The sequence below is a fragment of the Cherax quadricarinatus genome, chromosome 29 (genome assembly GCF_038502225.1).
Source record: "Cherax quadricarinatus isolate ZL_2023a chromosome 29, ASM3850222v1, whole genome shotgun sequence".
NCBI classification, from domain to species: domain Eukaryota; kingdom Metazoa; phylum Arthropoda; class Malacostraca; order Decapoda; family Parastacidae; genus Cherax; species Cherax quadricarinatus.
The window spans coordinates 642,618-670,176 of NC_091320.1; the positions used below are offsets into that span (position 1 = coordinate 642,618).

The following is a 27,559-nucleotide window of genomic DNA, read 5'->3' on the forward strand; positions in this document are numbered from 1 at the left end:
GACGTGGCATCGTTTTTATTAACACGGAAATATGTACTATTGCTAAAACTATGACCTTAGGCATATTCATGGAGAGTAGGCCTATCACCTCGATAACATTTATTTACTGTGTATAGCGTCTAACATCACAACTTTGGGCTTATACTTATTAATATGCTGTTTACAGTAGATAAAACCATAACATTAGGCCTCACAGTTGGATGACATAAACAAGTGCCAGATTGCAAGCGTATCCCAGGTACGGAGACTGAGTTCATTAAGTCTACATTAAGTCTACATTAAGTCTACATTAAGTTTAACATTAAGTCTACATTAAGTCTAACATTAAGTCTACATTAAGTCTAACATTCACTGACAGGCAAGTTCTTCTTATGTAACACGACATCAAAGATCATGAACAGCCTTGTAACCTTCCATGTTGTCTGCTGGTGGTGTTTAGTCCGACCTTCTACCATGTTGTCTGCTGGTGGTGTTTAGTCCGACCTTCTACCATGTTGTCTGCTGGTGATGTTTAGTCCGACCTTCTACCATGTTGTCTGCTGGTGGTGTTTAGTCCGACCTTCTGCCATGTTGTCCACTGGTGGTGTTTAGTCCGACCTTCTACCATGTTGTCTGCTGGTGGTGTTTAGTCCGACCTTCTACCATGTTGTCTGCTGGTGGTGTTTAGTCCGACCTTCTACCATGTTGTCTGCTGGTGGTGTTTAGTCCGACCTTCTACCATGTTGTACACTGGTGGTGTTTATTCCGACCTTCTACCATGTTGTACACTGGTGGTGTTTAGTCCGACCTTCTACCATGTTGTCCACTGGTGGTGTTTAGTCCGACCTTCTACCATGTTGTCCACTGGTGGTGTTTATTCCGACCTTCTTCCATGTTGTCCAGTGGTGGTGTTTATTCCGACCTTCTACCATGTTGTCCAGTGGTGGTGTTTATTCCGACCTTCTACCATGTTGTCCACTGGTGGTATTTATTCCGACCTTCTACCATGTTGTACACTGGTGGTATTTATTCCGACCTTCTACCATGTTGTACACTGGTGGTATTTATTCCGACCTTCTACCATGTTGTACACTGGTGGTGTTTATTCCGACCTTCTACCATGTTGTCTGCTGGTGGTGTTTAGTCCGACCTTCTACCATGTTGTACACTGGTGGTGTTTATTCCGACCTTCTTCCATGTTGTCCAGTGGTGGTGTTTATTCCGACCTTCTACCATGTTGTCCAGTGGTGGTGTTTATTCCGACCTTCTACCATGTTGTCCACTGGTGGTATTTATTCCGACCTTCTACCATGTTGTCCACTGGTGGTATTTATTCCGACCTTCTACCATGTTGTACACTGGTGGTGTTTATTCCGACCTTCTACCATGTTGTCCACTGGTGGTATTTATTCCGACCTTCTACCATGTTGTCCAGTGGTGGTGTTTATTCCGACCTTCTACCATGTTGTCCAGTGGTGGTGTTTATTCCGACCTTCTACCATGTTGTACACTGGTGGTATTTATTCCGACCTTCTACCATGTTGTACACTGGTGGTGTTTATTCCGACCTTCTACCATGTTGTCCACTGGTGGTATTTAGTCCGACCTTCTACCATGTTGTCCACTGGTGGTATTTATTCCGACCTTCTACCATGTTGTACACTGGTGGTATTTATTCCGACCTTCTACCATGTTGTACACTGGTGGTATTTATTCCGACCTTCTACCATGTTGTACACTGGTGGTATTTATTCCGACCTTCTACCATGTTGTACACTGGTGGTATTTAGTCCGACCTTCTACCATGTTGTCCACTGGTGGTATTTATTCCGACCTTCTACCATGTTGTCCACTGGTGGTATTTATTCCGACCTTCTACCATGTTGTACACTGGTGGTGTTTATTCCGACCTTCTACCATGTTGTACACTGGTGGTGTTTAGTCCGACCTTCTACCATGTTGTACACTGGTGGTGTCCACACTAAAAGCACCAAAGTGTTGTAAAAGTATCTAATTCATCATCATCTAGTCTTCCGAGATCAGTTATAAATGGTACTAACTGTTAACACAAAAATCCCAGGATAGGTACACACTTAGAAATCACAGCAATAGTTATATTAATTACGATACTAAATCAATCACAGACTATAACACAATATTAATAAGAAATTTACTGTCTTTAGTTATGATGTATAATATTTGTTTTTAAATAAAAATATAAATAATATTTGTAAAGCATGTAAATCTAAGATAATGGATAACAGTGAAGAAGGTAGCTGGCTGTTCCTGTCTCGTGGTGCTTGACCTATCCAGGTCAAAGGTCGTCGTGTCGAGTCGTATTCAGGAAGTAACTTCTAGATCATATTAAATATAATATATTCTTATTATTAAGCTCTGAAGTAAATATTAATGAGGGAGAAACTTAGAGAAGTTCACGTCTAACTTAAATAAGTTAGACGTGAAGTTTGAAGAACACAACGTAAGACTTTGTTGAATATTAAATAATGACGATAATAAATGTATATAGTAATCGTAATAAGATTAACAACAGAAAAATATTGTATTTGGTTCAGTAATAAATATATGGAACAGGTGAATATTAATGTTGATACGAGGACAACATTACAAAGCGTCATGTATCAGCAAGTTTATCACTGAAATACACTCGTCACTGTATCTAGATGCACACAACTATATTGATATTTTTTATGTTAACTAACAGACAAGCAAGTGTTAAAATAATCTTGGTAAGCTGGTGACTTGACTCGTAGTGAGGAGAGTCACACAGATACTCTGGTCAATGTAGTTATAGTGGGTAGCCAGTAGAGTTATGATGGGTTGAAGTGGAATGGCAATCAACACACTGAGGTGTAGGTGTGGTAGAGTGCCAGGGATGCCACACCCGTCCACAGCCCCATCAACACACTGAGGTGTAGGTGTGGTAGAGTGCCAGGGATGCCACACCCGTCCACAGCCCCATCAACACACTGAGGTGTAGGTGTGGTAGAGTGCCAGGGATGCCACACCCGTCCACAGCCCCATCAACACACTGAGGTGTAGGTGTGGTAGAGTGCCAGGGATGCCACACCCGTCCACAGCCCCATCAACACACTGAGGTGTAGGTGTGGTAGAGTGCCAGGGATGCCACACCCGTCCACAGCCCCATCAACACACTGAGGTGTAGGTGTGGTAGAGTGCCAGGGATGCCACACCCGTCCACAGCCCCATCAACACACTGAGGTGTAGGTGTGGTAGAGTGCCAGGGATGCCACACCCGTCCACAGCCCCATCAACACACTGAGGTGTAGGTGTGGTAGAGTGCCAGGGATGCCACACCCGTCCACAGCCCCATCAACACACTGAGGTGTAGGTGTGGTAGAGTGCCAGGGATGCCACACCCGTCCACAGCCCCATCAACACACTGAGGTGTAGGTGTGGTAGAGTGCCAGGGATGCCACACCCGTCCACAGCCCCATCAACACACTGAGGTATAGGTGTGGTAGAGTGCCAGGGATGCCACACCCGTCCACAACCCCGTCAACACAAGGTCTCCTACACTTCTGTAATATACAAACCACATTAACAACATGTTTACAACATGTCAGCTTCATACACTCTCAATGTTCATTTTGTTCATAAAAAAATTATACCAAATGTTGTTCAGATATTATTACATAAAGATTAATATTTTTATATACATGATTAACAGTTATACAGCAGTAGTTGTAGACTTTATTATATGCAAAAAATATAAATAATAAGCCCAGCTTACTTTTCGTGTTTGTACAACTGAGGTTGTGAATGTTGATGATTGTTGTGTAAGATGACTGGTGTTCCAATGCTGGAAGAAACCTGAACACAAACATAATTATAATGTATATAAAAGGAGGTTAAAAAGCTGCGATAGATGACATTAAAACTGAGATTTTAGTTTCAGAAAGATTGGTGTAATTATTCAACATACTCGTGAGAAAATTGGCAGAGAATATCCATAGATGGTTTGTACAAGGGAGAAAAAGAAAGTAAGAATTATAGGGAAATAAGTTACTTGATTATACCAGATAAAGTGTGCAATAGAAATACTCTTAAAGGAGTTACTGGTAACATAGAAAGTTGGAAAGGAACGAGGATTTAGGAAGGGAAGGAGGATGTGTAGAATAAGTATATATGACTTAGGTTAGGGAATGTAAGAGGGAGATATGAACAATTTTCCTTAAAACGTAGGTCAGACTTGGATGTGTGGTGTCACAATGATTATTTAATGTGTTATAAATAGTATTGTAGAATAACTGAATGTTTGAATGTCGAGAAGGAGTGTGCCATTATAGATGAGTTATTATAATTGTCCTTTGCTGATGACAGTTATTTTGAGAGATTCTGAAGAAAAGTTGTAAAGTGAACATAGAACAGAACAAGGTAATGAGAATAACAAAAAAAATATTGGCACTGAAATATTATATATCAAATTAAAGCTAGATAGTTCGAAGGAGTGAATGTATCTAGAATTTGCAAGTGGATGTGTCGGCAGACGGTCTATGAAAGACAAAGTGAACCATAGAATAGACGATGAGAAAATTGTAGGTGAAGTGTTGAAGCATCAGTGTGATGACACAAGTTTGTCTGGGGAGGAAATAATTACCAGATAATAATAGTATTAACATTTATGTGGATGTAAGACAAGTGTTTACAACACTACAGTGAGAAAGATGCTGAAGGTAGAGATGTTATGTTTGAGGGTAATGATTGGTGTGTATATTATGTAGAGATGTTATGTTTGAGGGTAATGATTAGTGTGAATATTGTGTAGAGATGTTATGTTTGAGGGTAATGATTAGTGTGAATATTGTGTAGAGATGTTATGTTTGAGGGTAATGATTAGTGTGAATATTGTGTAGAGATGTTATGTTTGAGGGTAATGATTGGTGTGTATATTATGCAGAGATGTCATGTTTGAGGGTAATGATTGGTGTGTATATTATGTAGAGATGTTATGTTTGAGGGCAATGATTGGTGTGTATATTATGTAGAGATGTTATGTTTGAGGGTAATGATTGGTGTGTATATTATGTAGAGATGTTATGTTTGAGGGCAATGATTAGTGTGTATATTATGTAGAGATGTTATGTTTGAGGGTAATGATTGGTGTGTATATTATGCAGAGATGTCATGTTTGAGGGTAATGATTGGTGTGTATATTATGTAGAGATATCATGTTTGAGGGTAATGATTGGTGTGTATATTATGTAGAGATGTCATGTTTGAGGGTAATGATTGGTGTGTATATTATGTAGAGATGTCATGTTTGAGGGTAATGATTGGCGTGTATATTATGTAGAGATGTCATGTTTGAGGGCAATGATTGGTGTGTATATTAAGTAGAGATGTCATGTTTGAGGGTAATGATTGGCGTGTATATTATGTAGAGATGTCATGTTTGAGGGTAATGATTGGCGTGTATATTATGTAGAGATGTCATGTTTGAGGGTAATGATTGGCGTGTATATTATGTAGAGATGTCATGTTTGAGGGTAATGATTGGTGTGTATATTATGTAGAGATGTTATGTTTGAGGGTAATGATTGGTGTGTATATTATGCAGAGATGTCATGTTTGAGGGTAATGATTGGTGTGTATATTATGTAGAGATGTCATGTTTGAGGGTAATGATTGGTGTGTATATTATGCAGAGATGTCATGTTTGAGGGTAATGATTGGCGTGTATATTATGTAGAGATGTCATGTTTGAGGGTAATGATTGGTGTGTATATTATGTAGAGATGTTATGTTTGAGGGTAATGATTGGTGTGTATATTATGCAGAGATGTCATGTTTGAGGGTAATGATTGGTGTGTATATTATGTAGAGATATCATGTTTGAGGGTAATGATTGGTGTGTATATTATGTAGAGATGTCATGTTTGAGGGTAATGATTGGCGTGTATATTATGTAGAGATGTCATGTTTGAGGGCAATGATTGGTGTGTATATTAAGTAGAGATGTCATGTTTGAGGGTAATGATTGGCGTGTATATTATGTAGAGATGTCATGTTTGAGGGTAATGATTGGCGTGTATATAATGTAGAGATGTCATGTTTGAGGGCAATGATTGGTGTGTATATTAAGTAGAGATGTCATGTTTGAGGGTAATGATTGGCGTGTATATTATGTAGAGATGTCATGTTTGAGGGTAATGATTGGTGTGTATATTATGTAGAGATGTCATGTTTGAGGGTAATGATTGGCGTGTATATTATGTAGAGATGTCATGTTTGAGGGCAATGATTGGTGTGTATATTAAGTAGAGATGTCATGTTTGAGGGTAATGATTGGCGTGTATATTATGTAGAGATGTCATGTTTGAGGGTAATGATTGGTGTGTATATTATGTAGAGATGTTATGTTTGAGGGTAATGATTGGTGTGTATATTATGTAGAGATGTCATGTTTGAGGGCAATGATTGGTGTGTATATTATGTAGAGATGTCATGTTTGAGGGCAATGATTGGTGTGTATATTATGCAGAGATGTCATGTTTGAGGGTAATGATTGGTTTGTATATTATGCAGAGATGTCATGTTTGAGGGCAATGATTGGTGTGAATATTATGTAGAGATGTTATGTTTGAGGGTAATGATTGATGTGAATATTATGCAGAGATGTCATGTTTGAGGGCAATGATTGGTGTGTATATTATGTAGAGATGTCATGTTTGAGGGTAATGATTGGTGTGTATATTATGTAGAGATGTTATGTTTGAGGGTAATGATTGGTGTGTATATTATGTAGAGATGTCATGTTTGAGGGCAATGATTGGTGTGTATATTATGTAGAGATGTCATGTTTGAGGGCAATGATTGGTGTGTATATTATGTAGAGATGTCATGTTTGAGGGTAATGATTGGCGTGTATATTATGTAGAGATGTCATGTTTGAGGGCAATGATTGGTGTGTATATTATGTAGAGATGTCATGTTTGAGGGTAATGATTGGTGTGTATATTATGCAGAGATGTCATGTTTGAGGGTAATGATTGGTTTGTATATTATGCAGAGATGTCATGTTTGAGGGCAATGATTGGTGTGAATATTATGTAGAGATGTTATGTTTGAGGGTAATGATTGATGTGAATATTATGTAGAGATGTCATGTTTGAGGGTAATGATTGGTGTGTATATTATATAGAGATATTATGTTTGAGGGTAATGATTGGTGAGTATATTATGTAGAGATGTCATGTTTGAGGGTAATGATTGGTGTGTATATTATGCAGAGATGTTATGTTTGAGGGTAATGATTGGTGTGTATATTATGTAGAGATGTTATGTTTGAGGGTAATGATTGGTGTGTATATTATGTAGAGATGTCATGTTTGAGGGTAATGATTGGTGAGTATATTATGCAGAGATGTCATGTTTGAGGGTAATGATTGGTGATTATATTATGCAGAGATGTCATGTTTGAGGGTAATGATTGGTGTGTATATTATGTAGAGATGTTATGTTTGAGGGTAATGATTGGTGTGTATATTATGCACAGATTTCAGAGCATAAAAATTAAAAGGTGTGGAGTTACGAAATATATAATTCAGAGGGCGAAGGATGGATTTTTGAGATAGTTTGGGTATTGAGAGAGGACAGACAAGAAGAGGCTAACCAAGAGTTCGTATAAATTTAGAGTGGAAGGAAGAAAGGGTAGGGGAGTTCCCAGGAAGAACTGGATGGAGGGGCAAGAGTGGAAGTTGAGTGTAGATCCTCGTGCCTTCACCAGGCTTGTATTAGTGTCTTAGAGCGGAGTCAGTAAAGATAAAACATTTTTTTTTAGCTTGACGAGCAGCTGAAGTATAAATGAAGCAGCATTGATAAAGGTGATTCAACGATACCAGTTATCCTGACATGAGTCCTAGAGAAAGATAACACAGTGCTTACACCCTGATGGAGTGAGGATGTTGCAACATCTGAACACTACTGCCAAGACAGCTACTGAAGGAGTGAGGATGTTGCAACATCTGCATACTTCTGGCAAGACAGCTACTGGAGGAGTGAGAATGTTGCAACATCTGCACACTTCTGGCAAGACAGCTACTGAAGGAGAGAGGATGTTGCAACATCTGCACACTTCTGCAAGATAGCTACTGAAGGAGAGAGGATGTTGCAACATCTGCACACTTCTGCAAGATAGCTACTGAAGGAGAGAGGATGTTGCAACATCTGCACACTTCTGGCAAGACAGCTACTGAAGGAGTGAGGATGTTGCAACATCTGTTCACTTCTAAATAAATAAAAACTAATATGTCTTGCTCGAAGACACTGTGATTAAAATATGATAGAACTGCACTAAAAATAATTATATTATACGTCTTAGCATGTCAAAATAATTACAATATACGTCTTAACAAGTCAAAGTAATTACAGTATACGTCTTAACAAGTCAAAATAATTACAGTATATGTCTTAACAAGTAAAAGTAATTACAACATACGTCTTAACAAGTCAAAATAATTATATTATACGTCTTAACAAGTCAAAATAATTATATTATACGTCTTAGCATGTCAAAATAATTACAGTATACGTCTTAACAAGTCAAAATAATTATATTATACGTCTTAGCATGTCAAAATAATTACAGTATATGTCTTAACAAGTCAGAATAATTACATTATACGGCCTAACAAGTCAAAATAATTACAGTATACGTCTTAACAAGTCAAAATAATTACAGTATACGTCTTAACAAGTCAAAATAATTACAGTATATGTCTTAACAAGTCAGAATAATTACATTATACGTCTTAACAAGTCAAAATAATTACATTATACGTCTTAACAAGTCAGTCAAATTTTTCACATACCAACAACATTATAAATATTAAAATCTAAACCTTTTAACCTAGTGAAGTACTCAACATAACAACTGTACTTACATGTAACTTTTCAAGGTATATATCGTCCAGAGAACATCCAGAGTCATATGTTTTATATGGGAAGTTCAATGCAACATATATGGATTCTCTAAGATCAGCAAGTTTCTTGTATGTACTTTGTACTACTGAGTTCCAGTTGGCGTCTAAATGTCTTACATCAGTGACTCTCCTGTCAAGACGACCCTTATGGCTAATTTTTTTGTCAAGACGACCATCAGAGTTCCTTCTTGTGTCAAGACGACCATCAGAGCTCCTCCTTGTGTCAAGAAGACCATCAGAGTCCCTCCTTTTGTCAAGACGACCATCAGAGTTCCTTCTTGTGTCAAGACGACCATCAGAGTACCTTCTTGTGTCAAGACGACCATCAGAGTACCTTCTTGTGTCAAGACGACCATCAGAGTTCCTTCTTGTGTCAAGACGGCCATCAGAGCTCTTTCTTGTGTCAAGACGCCCATCAGAGTTCCTTCTTGTGTCAAGACGCCCATCAGAGTTCCTTCTTGTGTCAAGACGACCATCAGAGTACCTTCTTGTGTCAAGACGCCCATCAGAGTTCCTTTTTGTGTCAAGACGAATATCAGAGTTCCTTCTTGTGTCAAGACGACCATCAGAGTTCCTTCTTGTGTCAAGACGATCACCAGAGTTCCTCCTTGTGTCAAGACGACCATCAGAGCTCCTCCTTGTCTCACGACGACCATCAGAGTTCCTTCTTGTATCAAGACGACCATCAGAGTTCCTCCTTGTGTCAAGACGATTCTCTACAGTGGCTCTCCTTGTATCAAGACGATCATCAGAGTTCCTGCTCGTGTCAAGACGACCATCAGAGTTTTTCCTTGTGTCAAGACGACCATCAGAGTTCCTCATTGTGTCAAGACGACCATTAGAATTCCTCCTTGTGGCAAGACGACCATCAGAGTTCCTGCTTGTGTCAAGACGAGTATCAGAGTTCCTCCTTGTGTTAGGACTACTCTCTACAGTGGCTCTTCTTGTGTCAACACGACCATCAGGGTTCCTCCTTGTGTCAAGACGTCCATCAGAGTTCCTCCTGGTGTCAAGACGTCCATCAGAGCTCCTCCTGGTGACAAGATGTCCATCAGAATTCCTCCTGGTGTCAAGACGGCCATCAGAGTTCCTCCTGGTGTCAAGATGACCATCAGAGTTCCTCCTGGTGTCAAGACGGCCATCAGAGTTCCTCCTGGTGTCAAGACGGCCATCAGAGTTCCTCCTGGTGTCAAGACGGCCATCAGAGTTCCTCCTGGTGTCAAGATGACCATCAGAGTTCCTCCTGGTGTCAAGACGACCATCAGAGTTCCTCCTGGTGTCAAGACGACCATCAGAGCTCCTCCTGGTGTCTACACGACCATCAGAGTTCCTCCTTGTGTCTACACGACCATCAGAGTTCCTCCTGGTGTCAAGATGACCATCAGAGTTCCTCCTGGTGTCAAGATGACCATCAGAGTTCCTCCTGGTGTCAAGACGACCATCAGAGCTCCTCCTGGTGTCTACACGACCATCAGAGTTCCTCCTTGTGTCTACACGACCATCAGAGTTCCTCCTGGTGTCAAGACGGCCATCAGAGTTCCTCCTGGTGTCAAGACGGCCATCAGAGTTCCTCCTGGTGTCAAGATGACCATCAGAGTTCCTCCTGGTATCAAGACGGCCATCAGAGTTCCTCCTGGTGTCTACACGACCATCAGAGCTCCTCCTGGTGTCTACACGACCATCAGAGTTCCTCCTGGTGTCTACACGGCCATCAGAGTTCCTCCTGGTGTCAAGATGACCATCAGAGTTCCTCCTGGTGTCAAGAGGGCCATCAGAGCTCCTCCTGGTGTCTACACGACCATTAGAGTTCCTCCTGGTGTCTACACGACCATCAGAGTTCCTCCTGGTGTCTACACGACCATCAGAGTTCCTCCTGGTGTCAAGATGACCATCAGAGTTCCTCCTGGTGTCAAGATGACCATCAGAGTTCCTCCTGGTGTCAAGACGACCATCAGAGTTCCTCCTGGTGTCAAGACGGCCATCAGAGTTCCTACTGGTGTCTACACAACCATCAGAGTTCCTCCTGGTGTCTACATGACCATCAGAGTTCCTCCTTGTGTCTAGACGACCATCAGAGTTCCTCCTGGTATCTACACGACCATCAGAGCTCCTCCTTGTGTCTACACGACCATCAGAGTTCCTCCTTGTGTCTAGACGACCATCAGAGTTCCTCCTGGTGTCTACACGACCATCAGAGCTCCTCCTTGTGTCTACACGACCATCAGAGTTCCTCCTTGTGTCTACACGACCATCAGAGTTCCTCCTGGTGTCAAGACGGCCATCAGAGTTCCTCCTGGTGTCAAGACGGCCATCAGAGTTCCTCCTGGTGTCAAGACGACCATCAGAGTTCCTCCTGGTGTCTACACGACCATCAGAGTTCCTCCTGGTGTCAAGATGGCCATCAGAGTTCCTACTGGTGTCTACACGACCATCAGAGTTCCTCCTTGTGTCTACACGACCATCAGAGTTCCTCCTGGTGTCAAGACGACCGTCAGAGTTCCTCCTGGTGTCAAGACGACCATCAGAGCTCCTCCTGGTGTCAACAGGATCATCAGGGTTCCTATTTACTTCAATACGTCTGTCATCAGGTGTCTTCCTTGTGTCAAGGTGACCATTGGCGTCAGTGTTTCTTTTGCTCAAGATTGTCTGTCCTCGTCTGACGTTAAGCCTTTGTTTGTCGGTTTCCCGAGTAAAGAGTCGTGGTTCAACTACTGTTGTCTCCAGTCTACGACCTTCTGTTAGTCGGGCATCTAGTCTACGGCCCTGTGTTAGTCGGGCATCTAGTCTACGACCCTGTGTTAGTCGGGCATCTAGTCTACGACCCTGTGTTAGTCGGGCATCTAGCCTACGACCCCGTGTTAGTCGGGCATCTAGTCTACGACCCTGTGTTAGTCGGGCATCTAGTCTACGACCCTGTGTTAGTCGGGCATCTAGTCTACGACTCTGTGTTAGTCGGGCATCCAGTCTACGACCCTGTGTTAGTCGGGCGTCCAGTCGGCTGTTTTCATCTCGTTGGTTGAAAATGCTTCGATGTCCGCTATAGCGAGTATCGACGTTTCTGCTGCTTTCTGTGTATCGACCTACGTATTGTCTATCCCTAAAGAGTCGATGGCCAAGACGTCGAACATCACGTCGTGAGTCGACCTGAGGTGCTGCTTCAAGAACTTTGTTAGTTCTCTCTTCTTTGATCGACTCAAAGTTGTTTCCGTCTAGGACGTGTGGCGTTCTCAGCTGACGAAGTTCTTGCTCATCACTGTCCTGGGGGTGTAGCTGAGTGTCAGCCTGGCTGTCACTACTGTCCTCAGCGTGAAGGCCAGTGCCAACCTGGCTGTTAGTGCTGTCATCTGAATCCTTCTCACCTAGCGGCACACCAGACCACCTGTCAACAACACCACAAAATTAGTAAGAATAATTGTGGAAAATATGGCATCTTTACAAATTATAATTCTTATTTCTCAAAATATTGTTCTCGCGAAGTTACATATAACAACTTTGTTGATAAATTTGTTATGCAGAATAACATCTGCATAACAAATGTTATTCTGCATATTTTCTCATTCACGAGTCATCTAGGTAGAGTTGTGGCCCCGCGGCATAGCTAGTTTGATGGTGGTGGGGGGCAGTCCTGACCAACTTGACACCATGCAGGGTGCCAACTGTGTCTTGCCAGGAGTGCCAAACCTGACACCATGCAGGGTGCCAACTGTGTCTTGCCAGGACTGTCAAACCTGACACCATGCAGGGTGCCAACTGTGTCTTGCCAGGAGTGCCAAACCTGACACCATGCAGGGTGCCAACTGTGTCTTGCCAGGAATGCCAAACCTGACACCATGCAGGGTGCCAACTGTGTCTTGCCAGGAGTGCCAAACCTGACACCATGCAGGGTGCCAACTGTGTCTTGCCAGGAGTGTCAAACCTGACACCATGCAGGGTGCCAACTGTGTCTTGCCAGGAATGCCAAACCTGACACCATGCAGGGTGCCAACTGTGTCTTGCCAGGAGAGCCAAACCTGACACCATGCAGGGTGCCAACTGTGTCTTGCCAGGAGTGTCAAACCTGACACCATGCAGGGTGCCAACTGTGTCTTGCCAGGAGTGCCAAACCTGACACCATGCAGGGTGCCAACTGTGTCTTGCCAGGAGTGTCAAACCTGACACCATGCAGGGTGCCAACTGTGTCTTGCCAGGAGTGCCAAACCTGATACCATGCAGGGTGCCAATTGTGTCTTGCCAGGAGCGCCAAACATGACACCATGCAGGGTGCCAACTGTGTCTTGCCAGGAGCGCCAAACCTGACACCATGCAGGGTGCCAACTGTGTCTTGCCAGGAGTGCCAAACCTGACACCATGCAGGATGCCAACTGTGTCTTGCCAGGAGCGCCAAACCTGACACCATGCAGGGTGCCAACTGCGTCTTACCAGGAGTGCCAAGTCTGGTCTTCAGTCCTCGACCTGTGTTTCAATTCTTCTTCAACTCTTAATTAAATGCAGCAGCTGGGATTGTCATAGAGTCATTTAATTGATCTTGGGACCTAAGCCGGGAGTCACAGTCAGATTGAACATGACCTCGTGACCTTTTGCGTTCGTAGTATAAGTTGAGGGAGTGTCAGTCGCAAGAATGTGGGGTGTGGGTGGTGACAATACTCACGGTGTGGGGTGTGGGTGGTGACAATATTCACGGTGTGGGGTGTGGGTGGTGACAACACTCACGGTGTGGGGTGTGGGTGGTGACAATATTCACGGTGTGGGGTGTGGGTGGTGACAATATTCACTGTGTGGGGTGTGGGTGGTGACAATATTCACGGTGTGGGGTGTGGGTGGTGACAACACTCACGGTGTGGGGTGTGGGTGGTGACAATATTCACTGTGTGGGGTGTGGGTGGTGACAACACTCACGGTGCGGGGTGTGGGTGGTGACAATATTCACGGTGTGGGGTGTGGGTGGTGACAACACTCACGGTGTGGGGTGTGGGTGGTGACAATATTCACTGTGTGGGGTGTGGGTGGTGACAACACTCACGGTGCGGGGTGTGGGTGGTGACAATATTCACGGTGTGGGGTGTGGGTGGTGACAATACTCACGGTGTGGGGGGGTGTGGGGGGGTGACAATACTCACGGTGCGGGGTGTGGGTGGTGACAATATTCACGGTTTGGGGTGTGGGTGGTGACAATATTCACGGTGTGGGGTGTGGGTGGTGACAATACTCACGGTGTGGGGTGTGGGTGGTGACAATATTCACGGTGTGGGGTGTGGGTGGTGACAATACTCACGGTGTGGGGTGTGGGTGGTGACAATATTCACGGTGTGGGGTGTGGGTGGTGACAATACTCACGGTGTGGGGTGTGGGTGGTGACAATATTCACGGTGTGGGGTGTGGGTGGTGACAACACTCACGGTGTGGGGTGTGGGTGGTGACAATATTCACGGTGTGGGGTGTGGGTGGTGACAATATTCACGGTGTGGGGTGTGGGTGGTGACAATACTCACGGTGTGGGGTGTGGGTGGTGACAATATTCACGGTGTGGGGTGTGGGTGGTGACAACACTCACGGTGTGGGGTGTGGGTGGTGACAATATTCACGGTGTGGGGTGTGGGTGGTGACAATACTCACGGTGTGGGGTGTGGGTGGTGACAATATTCACGGTGTGGGGTGTGGGTGGTGACAACACTCACGGTGTGGGGTGTGGGTGGTGACAATATTCACGGTGTGGGGTGTGGGTGGTGACAATACTCACGGTGTGGGGTGTGGGTGGTGACAATATTCACGGTGTGGGGTGTGGGTGGTGACAACACTCACGGTGTGGGGTGTGGGTGGTGACAATATTCACGGTGTGGGGTGTGGGTGGTGACAATACTCACGGTGTGGGGTGTGTGTGGTGACAATATTCACGGTGTGGGGTGTGGGTGGTGACAACACTCACGGTGTGGGGTGTGGGTGGTGACAATATTCACGGTGTGGGGTGTGGGTGGTGACAATATTCACGGTGTGGGGTGTGGGTGGTGACAACACTCACGGTGCGGGGTGTGGGTGGTGACAATATTCACGGTGTGGGGTGTGGGTGGTGACAATACTCACGGTGTGGGGTGTGGGTGGTGACAATATTCACGGTGTGGGGTGTGAGTGGTGACAACATTCACGGTGTGGGGTGTGGGTGGTGACAATATTGTAGACAGCCTGTACTGTCTGCACAGACAGCCCATGCTGTCTGCCAGCTTAGTTCATATTTCGCGCCACTCAAGTGCTGCCATCTATAGGCCTTGCCACTTCAGTATGCCCAGACTTGCCTCACTCTCACTCACACAGCGGCCTGGCATCAAGACACAAGTACTCTCAGCTCTCTCTCGCGGGCATGGCCCTGCCCGGGCCATGGGCACAAACACACAAGCCTGTGTAACCCACCACTACTTATCAATAAAGTAAGAAGCCTCCGAAGAAGTATATCATTAACACCGCTCTACAACCTACCAAATAACCCCGTTATAAATGGTGACAGCGGTGCTTGCAGCAGTTGTGTTTGCCTGGAGAGAAGGAGGAAGAGGTATGAAGTCATCTTCACTTCATCACCCTACACAAGAAGCATCCGTCTCTCAACGAGTTATCCTGATGTCGTGTCTGCACGTTTGAGCATCCAGACACAGGTACTAGCAGGATCCAGCCGAAATTTGCCGAAATTCTCCGAGAATTGTAAGTGGCGTCCCAGTGACTCCACGCTACAGTGTCCCACGCTGTTTCTCAAGTCACGTGTTCAGCGTCACTTGTATGTTGCTGTTGTTATTCAGCTCAGCACAGCTGTTTCAGCAAGCCAGAGGTGAGTCTTGTGGTGATTTCTGCGTCCAGTGTGAGCTTCTCCACGTGTTTGTGGGTGGGGGAGGAGAGGAGAGGAAGTGGCTGTTCCTCACCTTGCCCATGCTCGCCCTACTCACGCTCACCCGTCTACCATACACCACTCACCACTGCCCACTCCCTCTGCTGTGTTTTCTGCTGTTTTTCGTATGAATTCATTGCCAGTGCTGTGTATCCGAGTGCCCGAGGCCACTCGAAGCTACGTGGATGTGGATCGACACCACGTGGGTGTGGCTGATGTCACGTAGACCTACAAAGCCACGTGAGTTACCAGATGTCCCAAGGCCTCATGCTGTGGTCTGCTGCCCGCATCACATCGACGCCACCCACGATGCTGCCCGACTTCATGACGTCACGATGTCTGCTGACGTCACCTCACGATGTCTGCTGACGTCACCTCACGATGTCTGCTGACGTCACCTCACGATGTCTGCTGACGTCACCTCACGATGTCTGCTGACGTCACCTCACGATGTCTGCTGACGTCACCTCACGATGTCTACTGACGTCACCTCACGATGTCTGCTGACGTCACCTCACGATGTCTGCCTGACGTCACCTCGAGATGTCTGTTGACGTCACTGCTGCTGACGTCACCTTGCGACATCACGCCTGACATCACATGATGTCACATCGAGTGTTCTAGTAATTATTTCAGTATTGTCGAGAAGATTGAGAGAAGATATATGTCGTGTGTTAATTAATTCCTCTCAGTCAGTGTTCTCACATTTTAGTATGTCTTAGTCAGTTTTATGCGCAGAAAAGCATCATTTGCTAGTTTAAGCCATGTTGTACCATATGTACAGCGGTGTGTTTGTAAGTTTTCCGTGTGTCCAGTGAGGTCTGTGGTCAGACCCTTGAGTTGCACCACTGTGCTGTCACCCACGTGACCAGTGTGTTTGACAGCTGATTACTCAGCCCTGAGCGTATGAGCCCCCTTGTACAGAAAGCTTTTATGCTCGTCGCTCGTGATGTTCTGCAGAATCGTACCTGCTACGATTCCCATCGAGATTTGTTTCACTTCACCTCCAGACCTTCAGAGTGCAGTTATATGTAGAGAAACAAGTCTGGGGACGCTTAGACTAACCTCTGCTATAACTCCAACTGTCGAGAGATGATACTCGTCAAGCCGCAGCCAGGCCTGTCGGCAGGCGCTGTGTCAGCCTCGTGTCACAAGCTTCAGTGAGCAGCCTGCACAAAGAAGATGTCACTTTGACTGCTAGCTCTCTCACTGCAGTCTGGTGTATGATGTTACGACTCCCAGATGTTTCGCCCAGTCGTCTCTGCCACGACTCGCTCCACAACTCGCTCCACGCTCGCCGGCAGTGACAGCCCAGCGACAGTACCAGTCGAGGAGTGTCCTGAGTCGCTTGCCAGAAGTCCTGCCCAGTTGCCGAGTTTTGTCGACGCCTCACTCGAGGGCACCAGTATGTCGTGCCCCAGGTTGAGTGAAAACCTGCAGCGACTCCTACGATGTCTGCTTCACCGTTCCAGAGGAGACCGTACCCTGTTACGTCACAGCTCAGCCGCAGCGATGTCTCCCGTGTTGCAGTATCTGTCCAGACGCAGGAAGGCGTGCAGTGATACACTTCGATGCTCACTGCCTTTGACCACGATGTTTAGCACACCCCACATGTTTTTTTCTTCCCTCCCTGTAGGAAGTTTTTTTTCCATGTCCATATGTATATATATGTTTTTATTTTGTGTTCTGTGCCCTGTTCCTACGAGAGAGAGAGAGAGAGAGAGACCGAGTTTTTTTTACTACCAGTATTGTCGCGTCGGGACGACGCGCGGTAGGTGGCCGAGCGTATGTAGACAGCCTGTACTGTCTGCACAGACAGCCCATGCTGTCTGCCAGCTTAGTTCATATTTCGCGCCACTCAAGTGCTGCCATCTATAGGCCTTGCCATTTCAGTATGCCCAGACTTGCCTCGCTCTCACTCACACAGCGGCCTGGCATCAAGACACAAGTACTCTCAGCTCTCTCTCGCGGGCATGGCCCTGCCCGGGCCATGGGCACAAACACACAAGCCTGTGTAACCCACCACTACTTATCAATAAAGTAAGAAGCCTCCGAAGACGTATATCATTTAACTACCCGCTACCAGCTACCAAACAAACACCATTATAATATTCACGGTGTGGGGTGTGGGTGGTGACAATATTCACGGTGTGGGGTGTGGGTGGTGACAACACTCACGGTGCGGGGTGTGGGTGGTGACAATATTCACGGTGTGGGGTGTGGGTGGTGACAATACTCACGGTGTGGGGTGTGGGTGGTGACAATATTCACGGTGTGGGGTGTGGGTGGTGACAATATTCACGGTGTGGGGTGTGGGTGGTGACAATATTCACGGTGTGGGGTGTGGGTGGTAATAATACTCACGGTGTGGGGTGTGGGTGGTGACAATACTCACGGTGTGGGGTGTGAGTGGTGACAATACTCACTGTGTGGGGTGTGGGTGGTGACAATACTCAGTGTGGGGTGTGGGTGGTGACAATACTCACGGTGTGGGGTGTGGGTGGTGGGTGGAGTCGTGGCATTGATGAAGATCATCTTGCAAGGCAGAAGTGAAGTTGATGACACAAGAAGCATTGATGACGAGCAGCAGCAGCACCAGCAGTGGGCAAGCCCCTGCTGTACCCTCCGTTACCATCACCAGGCTAGCCTGCAACAACAACATTACCATCACCAGGCTAGCCTGCAACAACAACATTACCATCACCAGGCTAGCCTGCAACAACAACATTACCATCACCAGGCTAGCCTGCAACAACAACATTACCATCACCAGGCTAGCCTGCAACAACATTATTACCATCACCAGGCTAGCCTGCAACAACATTATTACCATCACCAGGCTAGCCTGCAACAACAACATTACCATCACCAGGCTAGCCTGCAACAACATTACTACCATCACCAGGCTAGTCTGCAACAACATTATTACCATCACCAGGCTAGCCTGCAACAACATTATTACCATCACCAGGCTAGCCTGCAACAACATTATTACCATCACCAGGCTAGCCTGCAACAACATTACCATCACCAGGCTAGCCTGCAACAACATTATTACCATCACCAGGCTAGCCTGCAACAACATTACTACCATCACCAGGCTAGCCTGCAACTACATTATTACCATCACCAGGCTAGCCTGCAACAACAACATTACCATCACCAGGCTAGCCTGCAACAACATTATTACCATCACCAGGCTAGTCTGCAACAACATTACTACCATCACCAGGCTAGCCTGCAACTACATTATTACCATCACCAGGCTAGCCTGCAACAACAACATTACCATCACCAGGCTAGCCTGCAACAACATTATTACCATCACCAGGCTAGCCTGCAACAACATTATTACCATCACCAGGCTAGCCTGCAACAACAACATTACCATCACCAGGCTAGCCTGCAACAACATTATTACCATCACCAGGCTAGCCTGCAACAACATTATTACCATCACCAGGCTAGCCTGCAACAACATTATTACCATCACCAGGCTAGCCTGCAACAACATTACCATCACCAGGCTAGCCTGCAACAACAACATTACCATCACCAGGCTAGCCTGCAACAACATTATTACCATCACCAGGCTAGCCTGCAACAACATTATTACCATCACCAGGCTAGCCTGCAACAACAACATTACCATCACCAGGCTAGCCTGCAACAACATTATTACCATCACCAGGCTAGCCTGCAACAACATTATTACCATCACCAGGCTAGCCTGCAACAACATTATTACCATCACCAGGCTAGCCTGCAACAACATTATTACCTTCACCAGGCTAGCCTGCAACAACATTATTACCATCACCAGGCTAGCCTGCAACAACAACATTACCATCACCAGGCTAGCCTGCAGCAACATCATTACCATCACCAGGCTAACTTGCAGCATTACCATCACCAGGCAAACCTGCAACAACGACAACTGTTGAGATGGATTAGGATGAGTGATATTGGGTAGCAGGGCACAATATACTTACAGTACTTATGGGTTTATTGAAGACTGGGTCTCTGCCTGCCACCATAGTCCTACCCACCCAGCTGTCCATATTAAACTGACTCACTGAGATGCGACCACCACATCTCCTACATATGTTCACATGATCATACTGTCTAACGGTTATTGGAATACATAGTATACATACTATCATACTACTGACAGCTTGGAACATGCTATGGTACAGCATCCCTGACATATAGGTGGATAACTAATACAACAGAAACTGAACAGCAGATGTTATGAACTACACGCAGTGATTCTATACAATGCAATGGAATGTTGCACAACAGGAACACTTAACATAACTACTGTTGTGGATCACAAGAGGTAAATGAGATCGATAGTACTAAGAAGTACAGACACACTTGTAGATCACAGTCACAGAGGTACTTAGATATGCTGGCTTGGGTGAGTTACTCTTCTGCTGGTGTGGACAGCAGGCTGCTTTAATGACTTAGCTTTGTCGATGCAGAAAAGCATCTTGAAGGCTGGAACACTTTCAAAACTCGTGCATAGACGTTCTGGTGGGCAAGACATATATACTAGTAAGATGGAACTTGCTTGGGCACATTGGCAAAATCTGGCTTGGCTTAACTGCATGAAAGTCCAGGGTCTAGCCATCGAAAACTGACATGCAAAGCCAGTTGCAGCAGTGCAACGATCCAGGGAGATGTTTGCAGAATGGTAGATGAGAGGCAGGTGTGGTGAGAGAAGAGTAAGCTGAGCTGGGTGGCGTCCCTCAACAAACTCTTCACTTTAACTCGCAATAATCAAAGTCAATTATGCCTGTTGTGCAAACCATTTGTTGATATAGACTCAGATGAGTGATATTAGGTAGCAAAGTCACAATATACTTGGCCTGTTATGGGTTTATTGAAGAATGAGTCTCTGCCTGCCACCATAGTCGTATGAGCCTATGTTAAACTGACTCACTGAGATGCGCCCAGCATCTCCTCCAATGTTTGGACATATAACCACGTAATCATGTCATCTAACTGTTATTGGAATATATAGTGTGCATAATAAACACTACTGACAGCTCAGAACACAGTATGGAATGGCATCCCTGATATACTACACAATACTGACACAACAACATTGCCATCACCAGGCAAACCTGCAACAACACTGCACTGAAGCGGCAACAACAGCATCAGCAACATTACACTGCGATGTTTGTCGTTCAAAATTCATGAACTGGCTTCACCAGCATTATAATAAATATTATTATAATGGCCACCAACCTGACTAAATACTGAATATTGCAATACTGTTATGTGACCAAACTCCGGTACTGTTATGTGACACATTACCACACATGTGACCAACACCAGTACTGTTATGTGACACATTACCACACATGTGACCAACACCAGTACTGTTATGTGACATTACCACACATGTGACCAGACACATTACCACACATGTGACCAGACACATTACCACACATGTGACCAGACACATTACCACACATGTGACCAGACACATTACCACACATGTGACCAGACACATTACCGCACATGTGACCAGACACATTACCACACATGTGACCAGACACATTACCACACATGTGACCAGACACATTACCACACATGTGACCAGACACATTACCACACATGTGACCAGACACATTACCACACATGTGACCAGACACATTACCACACATGTGACCAGACACATTACCACACATGTGACCAGACACATTACCACACATGTGACCAGACACATTACCACACATGTGACCAGACACATTACCACATATGTGACCAGACACATTACCACACATGTGACCAGACACATTACCACACATGTGACCAGACACATTACCACACATGTGACCAGACACATTACCACACATGTGACCAGACACATTACCACACATGTGACCAGACACATTACCACACATGTGACCAGACACATTACTAGATCTTCACAATGTTCCTGACACTGTAGTGGGTAATATAGTGTCATCCTGGGTCACTAAACTCCTCAGTCACTTATAGTTGAGGTCAAAGTTATTGTTACAACAGACACTAAGAATGTTCCTGACACTGTAGTGGGTAATATAGTGTCATCCTGGGTCACTAAACTCCTCAGTCACTTATAGTTGAGGTCAAAGTTATTGTTACAACAGACACTAAGAATGTTCCTGACACTGTAGTGGGTAATATAGTGTCATCCTGGGTCACTAAACTCCTCAGTCACTTATAGTTGAGGTCAAAGTTATTGTTACAACAGACACTAAGAATGTTCCTGACACTGTAGTGGGTAATATAGTGTCATCCTGGGTCACTAAACTCCTCAGTCACTTATAGTTGAGGTTAAAGTTATTGTTACAACAGACACTAAGAATGTTCCTTCGTAGCATCACAAATATTACTAAGATTTACGTCCAGCTTCTGTCATTCAGATATGTGACAGCCTGGCTTGGACAGTGGCTTCTCTGTCTCGTCACTAAGATGACGGTGAATCTAGCCACCACCACTCCATGAATAACCCACACGGGTTTACTGCTTCACCAATACCTACATAGTCCAGTCATTCACAAAGTTGACAAAGATAAACTAAAGTATACTGGAACTTCGTCTTGTGCGAAGTAAGACTTGTTTGATGATCTTCTGGTGGATAACTGACACATCTAACAACTTCTAGCATTAATATCTTTATATATAATGTTGATGATGACAAGATTCTGTCAAAGTTAACAAATTATATTAATGGTGCAAAATGTATATTGTTTGTATAAAGGTAATTCACTGAACAATGTCGGTGATCCACTGAACAATGTCGGTGATCCACTGAACAATGTCGGTGATCCACTGAACAATGTCGGTGATCCACTGAACAATGTTGGTGATCCACTGAACAATGTCGGTGATCCACTGAACAATGTCGGTGATCCATTGAACAATGTTGGTGATCCACTGAACAATGTTGGTGATCCACTGAACAATGTCGGTGATCCACTGAACAATGTCGGTGATCCACTGAACAATGTTGGTGATCCACTGAACAATGTCGGTGATCCACTGAACAATGTCGGTGATCCACTGAACAATGTCGGTGATCCATTGAACAATGTCGGTGATCCACTGAACAATGTCGGTGATCCACTGAACAATGTCGGTGATCCACTGAACAATGTCGGTGATCCATTGAACAATGTCGGTGATCCACTGAACAATGTCGGTGATCCACTGAACAATGTCGGTGATCCACTGAACAATGTCGGTGATCCATTGAACAATGTCGGTGATCCACTGAACAATGTCGGTGATCCATTGAACAATGTCGGTGATCCACTGAACAATGTCGGTGATCCACTGAACAATGTCGGTGATCCACTGAACAATGTCGGTGATCCATTGAACAATGTCGGTGATCCACTGAACAATGTCGGTGATCCATTGAACAATGTCGGTGATCCACTGAACAATGTCGGTGATCCATTGAACAATGTCGGTGATCCACTGAACAATGTCGGTGATCCATTGAACAATGTCGGTGATCCACTGAACAATGTCGGTGATCCACTGAACAATGTCGGTGATCCACTGAACAATGTCGGTGATCCATTGAACAATGTCGGTGATCCACTGAACAATGTCGGTGATCCATTGAACAATGTCGGTGATCCACTGAACAATGTCGGTGATCCACTGAACAATGTCGGTGATCCACTGAACAATGTTGGTGATCCACTGAACAATGTCGGTGATCCACTGAACAATGTCGGTGATCCACTGAACAATGTCGGTGATCCATTGAACAATGTCGGTGATCCACTGAACAATGTCGGTGATCCACTGAACAATGTCGGTGATCCACTGAACAATGTCGGTGATCCATTGAACAATGTCGGTGATCCACTGAACAATGTCGGTGATCCACTGAACAATGTCGGTGATCCACTGAACAATGTCGGTGATCCATTGAACAATGTCGGTGATCCACTGAACAATGTCGGTGATCCATTGAACAATGTCGGTGATCCACTGAACAATGTCGGTGATCCACTGAACAATGTCGGTGATCCACTGAACAATGTCGGTGATCCATTGAACAATGTCGGTGATCCACTGAACAATGTCGGTGATCCATTGAACAATGTCGGTGATCCACTGAACAATGTCGGTGATCCATTGAACAATGTCGGTGATCCACTGAACAATGTCGGTGATCCATTGAACAATGTCGGTGATCCACTGAACAATGTCGGTGATCCACTGAACAATGTCGGTGATCCACTGAACAATGTCGGTGATCCATTGAACAATGTCGGTGATCCACTGAACAATGTCGGTGATCCATTGAACAATGTCGGTGATCCACTGAACAATGTCGGTGATCCATTGAACAATGTCGGGGATCCACTGAACAATGTCGGTGATCCACTGAACAATGTCGGTGATCCACTGAACAATGTCGGTGATCCATTGAACAATGTCGGTGATCCACTGAACAATGTCGGTGATCCACTGAACAATGTCGGTGATCCACTGAACAATGTCGGTGATCCATTGAACAATGTCGGTGATCCACTGAACAATGTCGGTGATCCACTGAACAATGTCGGTGATCCATTGAACAATGTCGGTGATCCACTGAACAATGTCGGTGATCCACTGAACAATGTCGGTGATCCACTGAACAATGTCGGTGATCCATTGAACAATGTCGGTGATCCACTGAACAATGTCGGTGATCCATTGAACAATGTCGGTGATCCACTGAACAATGTCGGTGATCCACTGAACAATGTCGGTGATCCACTGAACAATGTCGGTGATCCATTGAACAATGTCGGTGATCCACTGAACAATGTCGGTGATCCATTGAACAATGTCGGTGATCCACTGAACAATGTCGGTGATCCATTGAACAATGTCGGTGATCCACTGAACAATGTCGGTGATCCACTGAACAATGTCGGTGATCCACTGAACAATGTCGGTGATCCATTGAACAATGTCGGTGATCCACTGAACAATGTCGGTGATCCATTGAACAATGTCGGTGATCCACTGAACAATGTCGGTGATCCATTGAACAATGTCGGTGATCCACTGAACAATGTCGGTGATCCACTGAACAATGTCGGTGATCCACTGAACAATGTCGGTGATCCACTGAACAATGTCGGTGATCCACTGAACAATGTCGGTGATCCACTGAACAATGTCGGTGATCCACTGAACAATGTCGGTGATCCACTGAACAATGTCGGTGATCCATTGAACAATGTCGGTGATCCACTGAACAATGTCGGTGATCCACTGAACAATGTCGGTGATCCACTGAACAATGTCGGTGATCCAATGAACAATGTCGGTGATCCACTGAACAATGTCAGTGATCCACTGAACAATGTCGGTGATCCACTGAACAATGTCGGTGATCCACTGAACAATGTCGGTGATCCATTGAACAATGTCGGTGATCCACTGAACAATGTCGGTGATCCACTGAACAATGTCGGTGATCCACTGAACAATGTCGGTGATCCATTGAACAATGTCGGTGATCCACTGAACAATGTCGGTGATCCACTGAACAATGTCGGTGATCCACTGAACAATGTCGGTGATCCAATGAACAATGTCGGTGATCCACTGAACAATGTCAGTGATCCACTGAACAATGTCGGTGATCCACTGAACAATGTCGGTGATCCACTGAACAATGTCAGTGATCCACTGAACAATGTCGGTGATCCACTGAACAATGTCAGTGATCCACTGAACAATGTCGGTGATCCACTGAACAATGTCGGTGATCCACTGAACAATGTCGGTGATCCACTGAACAATGTCGGTGATCCACTGAACAATGTCGGTGATCCACTAAACAATGTCGGTGATCCACTGAACAATGTCAGTGATCCACTGAACAATGTCAGTGATCCACTGAACAATGTCGGTGATCTACTGAACAATGTTGGTGATCCATTGAACAATGTTGGTGATCCATTGAACAATGTTGGTGATCCATTGAACAATGTCGGTGATCTACTGAACAATGTTGGTGATCCATTGAACAATGTCGGTGATCTACTGAACAATGTTGGTGATCCATTGAACAATGTTGGTGATCCACTGAACAATGTCGGTGATCTACTGAACAATGTTGGTGATCCACTGAACAATGTTGGTGATCCACTGAACAATGTCGGTGATCTACTGAACAATGTCGGTGATCCACTGAACAATGTTGGTGATCCACTGAACAATGTCGGTGATCCACTGAACAATGTCGGTCAAGTCTGACCGAAAAGTCGTTGTAATCTCCTCTCTCCTATGTGCCAGTTATGTTTCTATTGTTTCAGTCATGGTATTGCGTCTTTATGCTAAATATTAACTCTTAAAGCTTTCCTTAAATCTAAAGCAAAAAGTAAATGCAACTTTTGTTTTGTACTTACCAAGATTTTGTCTCTGGAAAGTTACTAGAGAAGCTGTCTTGAGGTCAGCGTCTCCAAGAAGAATGTGATCAACTCCCCTCCCGAGGCTCCTTATATACCCGCCAGCAGCCCTCGACCTCCACAATGTGACCAATGGGAAGCCTCCAGACTGCTGACGTCATTGCTATAGATTTTGGAATTCAATTATTAGCTTCAGAGACTCGAAGTATATTATTCTGTAGATATTTACTTCTTACCATCGGCAGATGGTATTATCTAAACTTGTCTACTACTCAGCTGGTACTACTAACAATCTCTAAGTTCCTTACCCACATGAAGACTTTATTACAAGAAGACGTTCACAGTTGTTCATTGCAAAAGGCTGACAGATGTTCACTGCCATATGTTAGGTAAAAGAACACAAGTGCAACTAATGTGACGTTTTATTGTGGCAACGTTTCGCTCTCCAGGAACTTTATCAACCTGTTATAAACACTACATGAACACTGAAGTCTGCCATTTCAGGCTGACACTACTGAAGTCTGCCAGCTCAGGCTGACACTACTGAAGTCTGCCAGCTCAGGCTGACACTACTGAAGTCTGCCACCTCAGGCTGACACTACTGAAGTCTGCCACCTCAGGCTGACACTACTGAAGTCTCCCAGCTCAGGCTGATACTACTGAAGTCTCCCAGCTCAGGCTGACACTACTGAAGTCTGCCACCTCAGGCTGACACTACTGAAGTCTGCCACCTCAGGCTGACACTACTGAAGTCTGCCACCTCAGGCTGACACTACTGAAGTCTGCCACCTCAGGCTGACACTACTGAAGTCTGCCAGCTCAGGCTGACACTACTGAAGTCTGCCACCTCAGGCTAACACTACTGAAGTCTGCCACCTCAGGCTGACACTACTGAAGTCTGCCACCTCAGGCTGACACTACTGAAGTCTCCCAGCTCAGGCTGATACTACTGAAGTCTCCCAGCTCAGGCTGACACTACTGAAGTCTGCCACCTCAGGCTGACACTACTGAAGTCTGCCACCTCAGGCTGACACTACTGAAGTCTGCCACCTCAGGCTGACACTACTGAAGTCTGCCACCTCAGGCTGACACTACTGAAGTCTGCCACCTCAGGCTGACACTACTGAAGTCTGCCACCTCAGGCTGACACTACTGAAGTCTGCCACCTCAGGCTGACACTACTGAAGTCTGCCACCTCAGGCTGACACTACTGAAGTCTGCCACCTCAGGCTGACACTACTGAAGTCTGCCACCTCAGGCTGACACTACTGAAGTCTGCCACCTCAGGCTGACACTACTGAAGTCTGCCACCTCAGGCT

The 27,559-nt window shown here is 45.2% G+C and overlaps 1 protein-coding gene across 1 annotated transcript; it reads right to left on the reverse strand.

The window, feature by feature from the left end:
* On the reverse strand, positions 1-26,298 carry LOC138853362 (uncharacterized protein DDB_G0287625-like). Its single transcript, XM_070089578.1, has 5 exons — positions 26,241-26,298; positions 18,297-18,457; positions 8,904-12,321; positions 3,752-3,831; positions 1-3,539 (listed from the first exon to the last, which is right to left on the reverse strand). Exons 2-5 carry the CDS (start codon positions 18,443-18,445, stop codon positions 3,455-3,457), a joined length of 3,732 nt encoding a protein of 1,243 aa, XP_069945679.1. The 5' UTR covers positions 18,446-18,457; positions 26,241-26,298; the 3' UTR covers positions 1-3,454.
* Between the last annotated feature and the right edge of the window lie 1,261 nt (positions 26,299-27,559).

What these genes read in the sequence shown, in the direction of transcription:
- LOC138853362 (XM_070089578.1), bottom strand. Translation starts at nt 18,445, where the DNA reads ATGGTAACGGAGGGTACAGCAGGGGCTTGCCCACTGCTGGTGCTGCTG. An exon ending in CACCACCCACACCCCACACC is followed by an intron (nt 12,322 to 18,296) that starts GTGAGTATTGTC and finishes TGTTGTTGACAG; the next exon opens with GTGGTCTGGTGTGCCGCTAG. An exon ending in CAGTTGTACAAACACGAAAA is followed by an intron (nt 3,540 to 3,751) that starts GTAAGCTGGGCT and finishes TGTATATTACAG; the next exon opens with AAGTGTAGGAGACCTTGTGT.